General features: G+C 40.1%; 3 protein-coding genes across 9 annotated transcripts in view; 2 read left to right on the plus strand and 1 right to left on the minus strand.

Annotated features, from left to right (window-relative positions):
• NBEAL1 (neurobeachin like 1) overlaps positions 1-8,004 on the plus strand; it is an 80,105-nt gene extending 72,101 nt beyond the window's left edge. For all 7 annotated transcript variants that reach the window (XM_042040989.1, XM_042040988.1, XM_042040993.1 and 4 more), the window contains one exon: positions 1,394-8,004. In XM_042040989.1, coding sequence (XP_041896923.1) covers positions 1,394-1,470 — 77 coding nt within the window. In that variant the 3' untranslated portion in view covers positions 1,471-8,004. The remainder of the gene's footprint in view (positions 1-1,393) is intronic.
• LOC121670564 (alpha-aspartyl dipeptidase-like) lies at positions 7,996-14,964 on the minus strand. The gene is made up of 8 exons (XM_042040997.1): positions 14,864-14,964; positions 14,693-14,781; positions 13,475-13,549; positions 12,867-12,946; positions 11,359-11,532; positions 9,908-9,967; positions 9,041-9,123; positions 7,996-8,494 (listed from the first exon to the last, which is right to left on the minus strand). The coding sequence occupies exons 1-8, from the start codon at positions 14,962-14,964 to the stop codon at positions 8,416-8,418; spliced, it is 741 nt and encodes a 246-aa protein (XP_041896931.1). The 3' UTR covers positions 7,996-8,415.
• Positions 14,965-14,980: 16 nt separating this feature from the next.
• LOC121670563 (cytochrome P450 20A1) overlaps positions 14,981-15,204 on the plus strand; it is a 16,308-nt gene continuing 16,084 nt past the window's right edge. Inside the window, exon 1 of the mRNA XM_042040996.1 lies at positions 14,981-15,137. Coding sequence (XP_041896930.1) covers positions 15,066-15,137 — 72 coding nt within the window. The 5' untranslated portion in view covers positions 14,981-15,065. The remainder of the gene's footprint in view (positions 15,138-15,204) is intronic.

Below are 15,204 nucleotides of genomic sequence, written 5' to 3' on the forward strand. Positions count from 1 at the left end.
TTTTCTAACTATGCAGAAAGTGTTGTTTCAAAGACTGGATTCTTTTTGTGGTTATAGAGGTTTCCAATGACCTTTTTTCCAGGATTTTCTGTTTATAGTTCAGATGATATGCAAGCTAATATCCGTGTAAATTTTTTTTTTAAACGCAAACATCTAAGGAACAACATTATGTCCCAGATTTTCTAGTTTTCTATAATGACATCAATCAATATATTTGAAAAGTGTGTATGTCGGGTGTTCATTTGTTGAATGACTTATTTTTAGTATGGAAGGAATGTGTTAATTACTAGAACTTTCAGTGGTGATAGTGATCCTTAGGACAGAGGATTGGATCCTTAGCACGGACCTACTTTAATGTGCAAAAAGTGAAACGCTGCTTGGTATTAAGATTGGCCTTTAGTGTTTCTGCATTGACAGTATCTAATATGAAGTATAATAAACGTTTTTGTATTTTTAAAAATTACTTAGCTGGTTTGGATGTTGCAGAAGTGTGGGCAATTATCACTTGTCAGTGTTAATCCTGGTCAGCACTGTGCCTTTTCTGGAACGCTGCTGCTGTGATGATACAGCTCGTAAGCATGTTACATTTGTAGTAGTAACTGCAAGGAACTGCTCTCAAATTTGTTAAGGCATGAATCTTGTTTATTGAACTGCAAGGAATTTCAGAACCTAATCAGCTGCCAGGCTGATCACTACTGGCCAATCATCAACCATGTGCTTAGGTAATTAAGAGTTTCTTACAAATTGTCCGATTGCAGACCTACTAGATGTTGGATTTAATATGGCCTCTGGTTTCTTATTATCTGTCTTATCTTATGGAATACTCAGTATGAATTACTTCTGCTTTAAACATTTCTCTGAACACTTCACCCAGGATCTTTGGAAGACTATAAATTTGACACCAGAGAGAACCTTTCTCTTTTTCCTTCATTCTGCTATCACTGTCCTGCATCTTGGCTATTTTTTTCCCACTTCTAGTAATTTCTGTTTGAAATCTCTAAAATAAAATGTCCTTTCTTCTCATTTGGTTCATTTTTGCTTGATACTCACCTCTTCTTTTCCCTTCCTATCAATATAGCAATCTAAATACTCTTTCTAAGCCATTTGAAGTAGGCTAAGCATATAAGAACACATTAGTGGGTAATATCCCCTTAACTGTTCAAAATTAGAGAAGCTCGTGGTTAGTGTTTTGTGTCTTGTTTTTTGTCAGTCCCAAGAATCATCCCTAAGTGTAATTTTTAGTTTATTTTCAAATAATTTTTGTTGATATAGTTTTGTTTATGCCGTACATTGTAGTGTCTGCATTTCACCAGATTCAGTGTCTGAATTCCTTTTAATTTATCCACCTTATCCCTTCCCCCTCCTTTTGTTTCTCTGAATTACTTTTAAACAGATGCGCTCAGGTCAGCTTTCCCGAAAGCTGTGGGGATCAAGCAAACGGCTCAGCCAGATTTCATCAGGAGAGACTGAATATAACACTCAAGATTCCAAGTGATTGATTGCTGCTTCTACCTTCTCTCATGGATTCCAGAAAAATGTTTAATCTTTTGGTCACTTTAAATGTATAAATATGTAATTAGGGCCTTGATTCTTAAGTCTGTTGACGAAGAACCTATGGTAGAGGTACAGTAATAAGCATATGTACTCATGCAAGTTAGCTTGCTTGCATATTTTTCCTTAACTGTGTTGACATATTCACAGCAAAATCCCTCTCTCAACAGCTGCTAAAACTGTTTTGGGAGAGCTAAAAAAACTCCCCAAACAATCCCCCTACAAGTCTCCAAAACCCAAGATTACTAATTGAATTTAAGACAAGTAGCATTTGATTTAAAGCTGAGTAGGGCCAGATGCTCCTTGATAACAACCAAGGCATTTGGCTTTGCTTTGACAGCGCTGTTATTCCCCAGTAAATGGAAATTCTAGTAGTTGCAATGGTTGGATTCAGAATTGGATAGATGATGGTTATGACCTTCTCAATACGTTTTTTAGCGTAATGAGCTTTATTACAATTTGTTCGTGTAAATGGCTATTGCTCTCTTCTTTTGTGTAGCTCCAGTTTTAGGCTGTTCTGCAAGGAACATCTGTGTTGCACTACTTTATCAGAAATTGTTTTAAGTAAAGACATGAATAACTTCAAAGGAGTTGGAGGTGGTGAAGGAGCTGAAGGAGGTAGGAAATATTGCTGCTGAAAATTATTTATATTGTTATGTAGACTAAGACATAGACCAAGAAATCCCACGATATATTTAATATCTTGCAGAAATACAGAGGAAGACTCATTATCTATATTGGTCAAAGATCAGTTTCATTAGTTAGGCAACTCCTGCAAACAAAAGATAAATTTCCACTGCAGAATCATTATGCAACATTGCAGCACAATTTAATTAAAAATAGCACCTGTTTGTTTCTTGGCTTGGTGTTCACCAAACCAGTTGTTAGCCATATTTTTTCATTTCTGTAAAAGTAAGCAGGGAAAAACAGATGATATATCCATTTCAAAATGCATTTAAGACCTGGTAAAAGAAAATATCAGATCCATATGTGTGCTGTAGCCAGTTGCTTACTATGTTTTGGAGAAGCCATTACTGATTTTTTTTGTTTTGTTTTGTTTAGCAATACATGATCATAGAAGGGTGTGTGTTTTCCTATCAATCTGATATTTTTCTAATGTTAGTGATTGGAATGATAAACCCCATACTGTTAGAAAAGCCTGGTGCTGAGGGAAAAATTCGAATTTCCAGATCAGCGTGTGAAGGGGTGTGTGTGTGTATGTGTATATATGTGTGTGTGTGTATATATGTATATTCATGTATGTATTAAAAGAAGAAAATCCCATGGGGTAAGGGGAGTGCAGATACAAGGCAGATTTAAGTGATTGTTAGCTACTGTGTTCCCTTTTGGGTCCCCCTTTATTCCCTCAACCATCACTTTTCTTGTTATTTTTTATTTATTTATTGAAATGAATGTGTCTTCTATCTCTCATAAATGTTATCAGATATTCCCTGTGGCTGGGGAGTTGTTGAACTACCTGAGGAACATAATGTATGATCTCATTTCATTAACTTTAAGCACAATATTTATTAACTTCATAGAAATAATAATACCTCCTTACCCTGCTAAAGGATAATCTTTACAAGTTATGTTAGTCTCATTCAAACTGATTTCTCCTCCTACTTTCTTTACTGGAAAAAAAAATTCCCTCTTGGTGGTTGATCAGTGTACTTTGTAAAGAAAGCTGTGTTGCTTTTTCTTAACTTTTGTAAATGAAATAATAAATCAGATTAGTGAACAAGTGGGTCTATGCATAGTTGCAATATTCTGCCTAATCACTGTGACAGACTGGATTGTCTGGAAAGTTAGGAGAAAATAAGAATTATTTTCCTGAGTCACTTGCCGAGAGAAGATTAAACTTCCAAAAGTAGAATGGTGTGGGTTTTTTCATACTCCATCTATGTAAAAAAAAAAAAAAAAAATTAACCCACACCCCATATTTTCAAATAAGCTGTAGAGAAGTGAAAAACACTATTTTTAATCAATTACCTATCCAATAAGAATACTAAGGATACTGTGGAAGTATTAAGTTTGTACATGAGAATGTGAAGTATGTTTGTCCATTATGATTTCATGAAGAAGGAATTTCAGGGGAGCTCTTTGGACAGTAGTTCAGAAGTATTTCAGCTCAGAATGTGAGATTTTTCTGTGTCATGGGAGATTGAAAAAACTCAGTTGGGGCATTGAATTGATGGGTTTTATATGTATGCATAAATGTTGTGTTTAAATGCATATACAAGGCTAAGTGTTTGGAGGGAAGGGGGCAAGAAATCATGATGTTTTGGCTATCAGAATCAAGTGGAAAAATAGAGATGGGTCTTTTGTAGTGTTTGGTGGGAGCACAGTTTTGTTCTTGTAACTTGCACAGGGGTTTGCATAAGCATTTGAAAACATTCCATTGCAGTGTGTTTATACAACAGTTGAATTGACATTTTTAGTACTTTAATATTAAAAAATACCGAATACAGTGTGTCAGCTTAAGTAAAATATAATGTTGCAATAATTGATATAGTTTATGACTAAGACTTTTGACATTTGAATACCGTAATTTCAGTGCATCACAAGCACTGGGTGATCCTCGCAAGTATCTGGGACAGGTTTAAATGTGGACAGTTCTTGGGCTCTCCAACTCAAGGCTATTTTGTGCTCAGCACAAAGCAGCAGCAGCAGAATGAGGAGGGGACAGGTGAGCTCTGAGCTGGTTTATGCCCCAGGTAGAATGGCAACATCCATGGACTTTGGATCTTCTATCTCATCCTTGGGGATGGGAGGTGTACACTATCACACGCTTGGCATCCTTGCCAGAGGCCTTCTGGAAAGACCTCCATAGCTTTGAAGGTCTGCACTTTGCCTTTATTTACAACCAGCTTTAAATAAAAGATAAGAGTTGTGTGAGCATTAGCTATTATGTTGTTTCTTTTGGGTTTAACTTATATGCATAAAAAGTAGAAAATCATGTTTTAAAAATAGCAAGTAATTTTTCTGATCAGCTGTTTAGGTCAGTTGAATTGTAACCTGTTATGCAGTGCACTGTGAAGGGTGAACTGACTTTCATAATTCTTTGATTTCTTCAAGTCAATAAAGCTTATTCCATTTTGTTTTTCAGGTAGCATTGGTGAAATAAGATTCTCCTTTGGTTTTGATCAAAGGTTTGTGTAAGTGTAAAAAGTAAAGTTTTGAGATGAGAGAACTCCAATGAGGAATTTAGTACAAACAAGTCTTAAGTGACATTTGTTTCATAGCACTACCTTTGTCAAGATCTTCTTTGTGATATCTTCTTAGGTTTAATTTTTGGAACAACTCAAATAATATTTATCAAACTTTAACATATGCTTACCTTTGAAGATGAGTAAGTAGGAGTGTAAAAATATATATCTAAAAGAAACGGAAAACTGACCTACTTTTCATACCTGTATATAAATGAGATCAAGTAGCAGTATCAACTTTTTCATAGCACAGGTTTGAACTTGCATACCAAAGGATATTTAGAAGACATGTCTCCTTTATTTCAAGTAAAATGTTTGCTAAATTTCTCTTAATCAATTTACTTATAATTCTTGATATTATTTTTAGTTGTCTTTTTACCTATAGTGAAGAATCCCATCTAGTCTTTGCTGGTTCTGTACTATACAAGCATACAGAAAGTGAAATGCTCTTTAAGCTAGCATCTGACTTAGGCAAATTTTTCTCTATCAATATACTTACCTATTACTTGCTCATAGGTTATCTAGAAACCACGTTTTCTATCATCCATGTACATTACCAGCACAAAATAATAATCCCAGTCCTAAAGTAACTGCATTTGTCCTTCTGGTTAATACACATTGTGGAAATTAGGGTTTTTTAGGAAGCCCGTTTGATACTAGAAAGAGAAAAAAGGAAAAAACCCCAAACCAACAAAACAATAATACCCCCAACCCCTACAACTTCCCCTCCAAAAAAACCCAAACTCACCCACATCCATATTACAATTGTTTTGCTAATCTGCAACACTGATATAAACAAGCTTTCTTCCCCTCTGGCACATCTTAGATCATGCATATTATCACAAAACAGGTTTATCAGTCTTCACAGGCTTTAAATAGCCAAGTCAACTGGCTATCTTACAAGGATCCTCTTGAAAGCTGTATTTCTTTGTCCTTTTAATGAGTGCAAAGAACTAAGTTTCTGCACTGGAAAAATTCTGTATGGGACTGGTAACATCAGTCTGCTTTAAAATAGTCATGCAGGAATGATAAATTTATTTTTGTAATGCACAGATTAGGTAGGTCTTTTAACTCCTGCTTTAGTAAATGGGGAGCTGTATACCTCACTTCCCTAAACCATGTCTTCCTCCTCCCTGTTTCCTTTGCAGATCTTTTCTCAATCCTAATTAACAAAATCATTAGAAATGATGAGTAAAGGAACCAAATGCTGCACAAAGCTTTTACTGTGCACATGTATTTAGTTGAAAACATGTATCTGTATACAGATTATAAGTGGTAGGGAGCTTTAGAGCTAGAAGGGGTGTAGAGATGTCAACCTCCTTCTGCTCCTATACTGAGTCTCTGTAGACACATGCTCTGCATTGTCACCTGGAACACCTGAAACATTCCTGTCTTCCACTGCTAAAGGCACCTTGCTGCCTATGTTAAATGCTGAGCCAAGGTGCTGTGAATAACATTCTTTTTTTCCCTTTCAAAGAATCAAAAAAAAAAAAAACAAAAAAACAAGTGTGCACATATAAATGCATATCCTAATGTGAAGCTAATGCCTGATCTGTATTTCACTGTTATGTGAAGGCACTACATAGGGTTATATTTATTTGAATGGAAATTCAAGCATGTGCTTCAGTGCTTTCTAGGTCTTTTTATGCTTTTTGGCTTAAAAGCTACGTTGGTTTTGGCTGTAAACATGACACTTGGTAGTCTCCTTTTGGGGAGAGTAAGTTCCCATGGTATTATATACATGTGGGTTCATTGTATGCCTATGTTAGAGTCAACTGAAGTGTTTGGAAGATGTCTTTCCTTCCATTCCAAGGAGCCAATCTGACAATTACTAAATTGCCCTTGTAAGCACATAATTTTGAAGGAAGCAAGGGTTTCCTAAAAAGCTACTGTGTTTAAAAAATATTTAAAAATTGGTAAAATGCTGTTGTTTCCTTCTTCAATGTTATTGTCATCAGATGCTGGAATGTAAAAATGCCTCTGAGTGGCACCATAGCATGTTCTGCATTTCAGTTGAGTGCCATTCACCTTACAGCAGTCTTGAACACCCCATATGCGAGGAACTGCTTGCAGTGTTTAGTCCAAGGTACCCTTTATTCAGTTTTAAGTCACCTTTTTCCTGTGCATTGTGGAAGAAGACTGGTGTGTCTTTCTTTTAGTTACCATTTACCCAAGTGGCGCAAATAAAATAGGTGTTTCACTTCTTTTCAATAGTTCCTTCAGTGTGTGTTCTTTCTAGTCTTGTTGAGTGCACTTAAGAAATTTGGCAGGTATTTCCAGAGTTTAGGTCCGTGCTTATACTCAGCACAGACACAATTTGATCATACATCATCTGTCCCAGAAGCATGATTGTCAGTATAGATTATGGTTTAAAGCTGCTAAGGTGTTTTGAGATTGGAATATAAAACATCCAGCCATATATATCATAGATCTAACTGAACTGGGAGGCCACTTGTTTACTTAGCTTCCTATCTAGTCAGTATTTTCCTCTCAAGGGAGCCATATTTTTTGCCTTGAAATAGCTTTAAAATAAACTTAAGTCTTGCACCTGGTAATACTACTTTAGTCATACGCAGCTGTGAGCTGTTTCTTAAAGAAAGCCATGAGGGGAAAAAGAATTCAAGAAAAACTTGTAATACATATTCTGATTCTGCAGGAGCAACTTAATACAAGATTATAGAAATGCTGCATGTGAGACTTACCTCCCTTTGGTCAGTGTTTTGATGGAAGCTGTGATGCTACTCAGTTTGCCTGGTGAATTTTTACTGACATTAATCAGGGGGTGGAAGCAAAGGCCTTACAGCAACAGTTAACCATATCTTCTGATAATTCTTACAGATTGTGCAATTATATGATTTCAAATGGATTTTTAAATGCCAAAAAATGCCTTTTTAAAGAGTTAAATGTTAGGTCTGAGGAGTGTTGGAAATAGCTACTTTCAGAAGTGAGCCTTCAGGCACTGTAATGAACTTGCTGTCCATCTTCTGTGCAATATCTTTTTCCCTCTGGGTGCTTTAAGAGTATACTGTATATCTTACTTTGTTTTGATCAATATGTTTTAAGAGTGTGTATATTGGCTAATGATGGATTTTTTCCTGTACAGCATGGTGGAAGATTTTAAAATTTTGCACTTTTCTAGGATTTGCAAGTTTGTAACCTGAAAATTTTTAACATGCACACTTTTGTACATAATTAGCATTGTATATATTTAACATGAGTCTGAAGCAAATAAAAGTAATTGAATGCATACTTTTCCCTTTATTAATAGCACAAAAATTAAACTGTGGGAGTACACTGAATGAACGATTCTTTTATTTAGCAGGTAAAAGTAGGCAGCAGGAACAGCTGACTCAGTATCCTGTCTTAATTGTGTTAAGGCAAATTTTTTTTTTGGTGGGGAAGGAATCAAAGTGGATACGTGAATGTACAGGCCCTTTCAAGCTTTGCATAGCTATGATTACCAAAGTATTGCAATAAAAAATGTCTTTTTGTGGGAAGGAGATGTCCAACACATGAATTGGGGTGAGGGAAAGAGCCCACTAATGCATATTTATTTATAAAGCTGAAGTTCCCCACTCACCCTGAGACAACAAGCATCTATTTCCTTCTTCCTCATTGTCTTCCCCATATAGTAACTTTTGCTGCAGAATATGGAAGGCTATGGATTCAGGGGATTACTGTCATTCAGGAGGAAACTGAAATCTGTTCCAGGCTCATGTTCAGTTGGTTTCTTACCCCTGCAAGCAAGACAAACCATGCTGTGAGCTTTAATGGGAGGTGGGACTACTCTGCTTCTGTCTGTTACTAGGGATGGAACAAGGCACCCTTATTCTGAACAAGCAGAGTTTTGACTCCCTTCTTTGCCCACATCATGTGACATGCATTTTAGATTTTTCAGTAATGTCCATATGATTATAGATATGGATTCCCTTGTTCTGGAGTTCAATGCATTAGGGCCAAACTGGCATTTCTCTGGCTTTCAGTAAAGGAGCTGATTTACTGGGGCTCTTTCTGTGAAAGGTTACCTAGAATTTGGAAATATAAGCAGTGATGGATGCAATGCCAAAGCACACACTGGGTTGGTCAGACATCCTTTAGAGAGCTGTCATTCTGCCGGCTCCTTTGGAGCATAAACCAGTATTTGCATTTTCCCCAAAGAGAAATGGAACCAAGGGATTAAGTAACTTCTGATGTGGGGGACAGGCAGCATGTGCCAGGAGTCTAATAGAAGCCTCTCTTCCTTTCTATCTAAAAGAGGGTATCAATTCAAGTGAAGCATTTACCTCAAAAACAGACGTGCTCCTGTCACTCCTTGCAGCGTGGCTTTATCTCCTTCCACTAACAGCATCGTACCTTCCCGCAAGCCCTGGTGGAGGTGGAAACATTTAACATGATTTTCAAGCTCTGTGAAAGGGTAGAATGCTTGTCACAAGCAGGCCAGTCTTAGTGCAGCTCACCATGACTACAGACTAAACCTCACTTACCTAACGAAGAGGTAAAGACCAAATTAGGTGAGTTATCTTGTTTTTGTTTGTATTGATTTTGTTTATTTCAGCTTTCACTTTTAAAGGAGAAACCATTAAGGAGGAGAGCAAACTGTTTTTTCCCACCATTACTTCCACTACCCCACCATTCTTAGATCCAGTTTGGGCCAAGCAACAGCCAGCTGGGTTTGTTAGAGTACAAACTTTATACTACAAGATCAAACACAGGGACAGGAAACAGAGGTCCCCCTTCCCCAGACAGGCATAATGAAATTACATACATACTACTGAATGTGTAAATTCAGAAACTGTATTAGAGAGATTAAAGAGTATCTGCAAAAAGATTAAGGGGAGGTATTATACCATCTGCATGCACACCACCCCCAACACACAATATATGCCTGGAGTCCAGTGACTGGGCATATCAGAGCTGCCTAAAACAGTGTTGAGCAACACTAACAATATGCATTTCATGGGCTGTAACCCATTTTCTGCAATGAGCAATATCCAAGGCTGAAGCTCTTAGCAAGAATACAATTAGCATTCCATGCCATGGTTCTGTAAGTCTTGACAGGGAGGGAACCCACACGGAGAGCTGCCATGAATGCATTTTAAATGTTTATCATGCTACAGGCAGGAGCTTCCTGACGGAGAACTACTACTCACCAGAACTGGAGGGGTGTTTGGTTCCTCATGATATTGGCGGATTCTTTCCTCTCTTGTCTCCTGCAATAATCAGCATAGATTTAGCTTCCCAGGCCATAAGGTAGGACTTAGAGCTATCCAGGCAGCATGACATCAAGCAATTTCATAACATTAAACAAAGCAGGCATTTCCCCTCAAGCAGAATGGGATGGCAGGAATGGCTTTTAATAGATACATGTTTTACCCTTCATCACTAGCAGCAATTTACTGCAGGTTGATCAAACAGAGCTCACACAATCCCAACCCTGAAAAACCTTAAAACTTACTTCTACTCAATTCATCCATGTTTGGTTGGTTTTTTTTTTTAGTACTATCTCTGTGTGCACTGAGGAAGGTGGTAAAAGCAAATGCCTGAGGTGCCACCTTTGTAAAACAGATAGTGAATCATGGATTTTCAGTGATTAAATATTTGCTTGTTTGTCTTCAAGTAGGTATTACACCAAAGAATTTCCTTCTGTGAACAGCTCTGTCATGTTTCCTGAGGTTTTCTGCTTAACTGAGCAACAGTAAAGAAATAGGAATCATAGGAACACAGCAGGGACTTGGTACAGCAGAGCTTCCAGCCTCCTCTGAGAGAAAGAGCAGAAGTTATTTATAGGGAAAAGACTGCCTGCTTATCTAGTGACAAGCTGATTAAATGAATACCTACAACTTCATCTAGATTCTAGAAGCACACCCCTATCCACCATCTCTTCATTGTTCCCTAACCACAGAATTTTGATTACAAGGAGTCAAGTATTTAGGTTGTTAAAAGATGCAGCACACAAATTGTTCCCTGAGGAATTAGTTGACATGCTATTCAAGAAGCAGCTCATCCCCACTGTATGGAAATCCATCTTTGTGCTTAATGGTGGAAGTGTTTTCCTTTCAGCTATACTAGTGCATGTGCTTGCTCTGTACTGGACATTACAGGCTCTGCTCCCTGCAAGAACACCAGTGCCCAGGTATTTTTCTTACACAACAACTGTATGAGTTCAAGAGCTCCCTGTTCTGATCATTTCTTCAGACCTTCAGATATTTAAGCCACTTAATCTATGTTTAAGTTAGGTCTTCCCAAGCAGCAGGTAAGACAGAACTTTCCAGAACCATAGTGCTTTGCACCTTAACACTTCAGGTTTATCTTTTTTTTAATTTCCCCCATTCCATGCCAGGTATCAAGCAACAGTATTTCAGACACTGCCAAGCTTCTGTTTGTGAAAAATACTGTGTTCAGTAATCCTGTTGCCAACTCCTCTTCCCAAGCAAAGAAAAGTTTTAGGAGGAAGTAAAGTGTTACTGCCTCATTGGCATTTCCAGTTTCTCTAGGGAGCAGCTGTTTGACATTCTGTAGCTTTGTAAGGCCTCAAAAATGCACACTATTTTAATTCTTCTGCACCCTGGTTACTGTGTGTGTTCTGGTGTGCTTTACTTACACCCATGTGAGTTCTTTTAATGTCTGGGTCCAGGTAGTGGGGATTAATATTAAAAGGAACTAATCCTAGAGCCTTCAGGGAAGGTGGATAAACAATTGGCATGTCATTGGTGGTGTTGATGCTGACAGTAGCAACGTTAGTTCCTGCACTGGATCCCATGTAAGGAATCCCATCCTGAAAGACAAAAGCAGTGATCAGTCTGCAGTATGACAAGTAGAAACTGCAATTTATAGCATCTTCTATCAATCTCAGAGACTCACCAGTCAGATCAGAGTTAGTCTTTCTAGCTCATTTTTTTTACAGGTGAAGAGCAGAACAAGAATTCAGGTTCTGAGTAGCTTGTGTGTGTCAGAGAACTAACTGCTGCATGCCTTGTACTCACAACTCTGTGACCCCACAAGAGAGAACTTACCAGGCTCTCAGTGCCTGTTGGACTTTGCTGTTAAGAGGAGAGACTTGCCTTTGTTGCAGTTACAGGAAATATCTGAACTGGCTTTTAACTAGCTTCTGAAGAGAGTAGACCATCAGAAGCTAAATGCAGTGTTGTCACAGCATCAGCTTACCAGTACCATGACCATTTTAGCACTGTTTAGGGATTAGTACTGAATACTATGCTCTACATAGAAGAATGCCACACAAATATGCAAATATACAGGTAATGCTGAACAATTTGTAAAAATAGAGCTATCTTGAGACAACTGGTGGTAATATAACCAAGTAGTTATCCAGACTTAACTGGTATTTGGACATTTTCTGGCTTTTATTCCCACAACAGACGTTGAATTTCTATATATTAAGATAAGCCTAGCTAACCTTTTATTCTTGGCAGCTGGCCTTACTGTGGCTTGTATAAATCTGCGTAAAGTCATTTGCAATTCCACATTGCTAGGGAACACCTTGCTTCTGTTCTCCTCCAAAGATGGTGTATCTTTGCTGTGCCTTATGGGATTCACCAGCTAGACTGGTGCTGCTGACCAGAAGGGCTCAATGGCACTCACACCTCTCAGTTCCAAGAAGATACAAAAATTACATAATTTTCAACATCAACGGGACACTGTCTAAAAGGTATGTATGGATCCAACTTTATCACCAGTTTATTAGCAGACAACCTGCAACATGAACACATCTTTATCAACAAGACATGAAGTGGGCATCTCAAGCTGAAAAACAGGGTTTCTGGATGTAGATTAAATCCTGCACTGCTCTTTGTTGGTATTTTGAGGGATTTGCTTCTAGGGTTCTATGCAGCATTGTACATCCCAAGGTCTTGCAATCCTGCATTTAGAAAACCACTCTAGGAAGACAGACTGCTGACTTTAAGTAAGTCTTATCAATGACTCAATGACAGCCTTATTTGGCCACAGTTTTCAGTTCACCAGGTTGTCTGAGATGGCTCAATATTTGAAGTATATTAGAGACAAAAATGCAGAATCAGCTTGGATTTGTTTGAACAAAAGCTCAGGTATGAGATCCTGCCATTCAGAATTGGCCAGAATGTGTAGTTTTACCTCAAGAACTCTCTTCCTGATCTCGTGTATCAGACTGTTGTCATAAAGAGCTTTCAGGAGACGGAATGTGTTCCCACCTCCTGCAGAAAGAAAGTCCAGCTTATTTAACATATTTTCACCATCAGTTTTAATTGAAGCCTTTACAAACTTGGCAGGCTCAATGAGTTCTATGCTCTGTTCAGGGCAGTATCCTGCTTTGAGAAGCTTCAGAAGAATGGTCACTGGGCAGGCCATGGGCTCATGCCCTGAGTCATCCTTGTAAGGCTGGCACTGTCTGACAGTGACCTCTCTTCCAACACCCAGGACCATGATATTAGGACTAGATCTTCTTGGGCTTGATAAAATAATAAATACAGCTGTTATGATCATGTTTTTACACTGAGGTACTGCACAAAATAATAATTTGAAATTTATTGGAAATTCCATTAATAAATCTACTTCCCAGTGCACCACTAAATTTAGGGTCTTAGGGCTCCCAAGTGCTGTTTTCTGTAGTTTCTAATCACTAGGCCTAACTGCTTAATTGTTGGTTTTCACTGCCACCTTTAAGCAGGACTAATCCAGTGCCATATATAAACCCACACTGGGGAGTAGGAAGTAAAACTTACCAATAAATATTGCTTCTGATTTCCTTACAGCTTCCACTGGATCACAAGATTCATGAATGCTGTCCAGCCCATAACCTTAAATGAAAAAGTATTTACCTCTGCCACATCAGTCTGGTGGAAGAATGTGGTATGTTCAATCTCTCCCCGCCCACCTCCTCCAACCCTGAGCCAAATGTCTCAACCAGGGAAATTTTAGAGAACTCTACAACATAAAACAGATGTCCTACATTAGTGCAGGCCTTCAGCATCCAGCTGTACAAAAGGAAATGTCTGCTTTGTGGATATATACACTCAGTGTCTAGGAGCACAGCATTTCACTCAGCAGGTGCAGGCTGAGGCACAATATCCTGCCTCGCATTACCAGGTAACTAGAAAATAAGGAAAAAGCTGTTAGTCCTCAGCTTGGCTGTGCTGAAGTCTGACAGGATCTGCCATTATTGGTTCTAGCATTGCTTGTGCAAATACCTGATGTGAGTATTGTTTCTGTTAAAATGTCTGACTTTGATAGATTTGCCTTGCTGGAGTTCACTGAGTACAGGGAAGTGTCAAGAGAGACAGAAGAACATGGGCAGCAACCTTCCTGCAAGTCAAGGAACAAAGTGTGCTGCCCAGGGAAGTGAGTACTGATTACTACTATACTAACAGGTCCAAAGTTACCCTGAACAGTGATAGATACTAGGTGGAGGTCTTGCTGTAGGCTGCTCTGCAAAGATCTTTGCTCCAAGCAAAGTTCAGCTGCTGTCCACCATGGAACTATCTGGCTGATTGATGTGCTTTAAGTAATGGTCTTCACTTAACACCAGTGGTTGCGTGCCTTGAGCAGAGGTTTAAGATATATGGGAAGAAATGTTCCCTCGTGATTAAGAAGGATAAAAAGATGCTATTTAGTATTTAGGGATAAAATCTTCTTCCCTGGAGTGGGCAGAAGTGTTTACAGCAGGATTTCTTCTGGAGGCCTTTAAAACATCTCCTTCCAGACAGAAGTCGGAGCCGACTCCTGCTGCTCTCACTGTCCTTGCTGCCCGTACCTCAGCAGCCCAGCCCAACCCGTGGGCACCGCGGGCTGCAGCGCTGCGTCCGTTCGTGCCCCGCAGCGCAGAGCGGCGGCAGCGCTGCCGTCCCGGGTGCCCCGTGCCCGCACCCCGCTCCCCGTGCCCGGCGCCGCCCCGGCAGCCCCGGGGACAGCCGGCGTGGCCGCAGCAGCCGGGCCGGCCTTACCCAGGCTTTCAAACTTCTCCCTGGCCGTGCGGGCGTAAGCGTCGCGGTCGTGCAGGGCGTAGGGGATGAACAGCACCCGCTTCACTTTCCTGGGAGAAGAGAGGGGAAAGAGCGGTCAGCGCGGCGGAGGCGGGGGCCGGGCGCGCTCCCGCAGCCCTGCGCAGCGCTTACTGCCCGAGGAAGCTCTGGATGTGCTGCTGGCAGTGGCCTAGGTAGCCCCCTCCGTGCAGGGTGGAGTTGGAGATCAGCAGCAGGCGCCGCGGGCCCCCCATGCCGAGCCGAGCCGTGCTCCCAGCCCAGCCCGGTCCGCCCCTTCCTGCCCCGCCGGCGGCCCCGGGGTGGGGCCGAGCCGCTCCACCGCCCCGGCCCGGCCATGCTGGACTTCGCCATCTTCGCTGTCACTTTCCTGCTCATCCTCGTGGGCGCCGTGCTCTACCTGTACCCGGTACTGCTGCCGGCGGCGGGGCGGGGGGCGCACGGCCCGGCCCGGCCCCCGGTGCAGGCGGGCGGGG

Source organism: Corvus kubaryi, unplaced genomic scaffold, assembly GCF_017639235.1.
Source record: "Corvus kubaryi isolate FWS band 111438036 unplaced genomic scaffold, C.kubaryi_AGA036_p1.0 37396, whole genome shotgun sequence".
Lineage (NCBI taxonomy): Eukaryota > Metazoa > Chordata > Aves > Passeriformes > Corvidae > Corvus > Corvus kubaryi.

Excerpts from the sequence above, each read along its gene's own strand:
- LOC121670564 (XM_042040997.1), bottom strand. The coding sequence starts at position 14,964 with ATGGGGGGCCCGCGGCGCCTGCTGCTGATCTCCAACTCCACCCTGCAC. Across the intron at positions 12,947-13,474 it reads ATCAGAAGCAATATTTATTG|GAGGTGGGAACACATTCCGT; the intron begins GTAAGTTTTACT and ends TTCTTTCTGCAG. Across the intron at positions 11,533-12,866 it reads TCAGGAAGAGAGTTCTTGAG|GATGGGATTCCTTACATGGG; the intron begins GTAAAACTACAC and ends TTTGTCTTTCAG.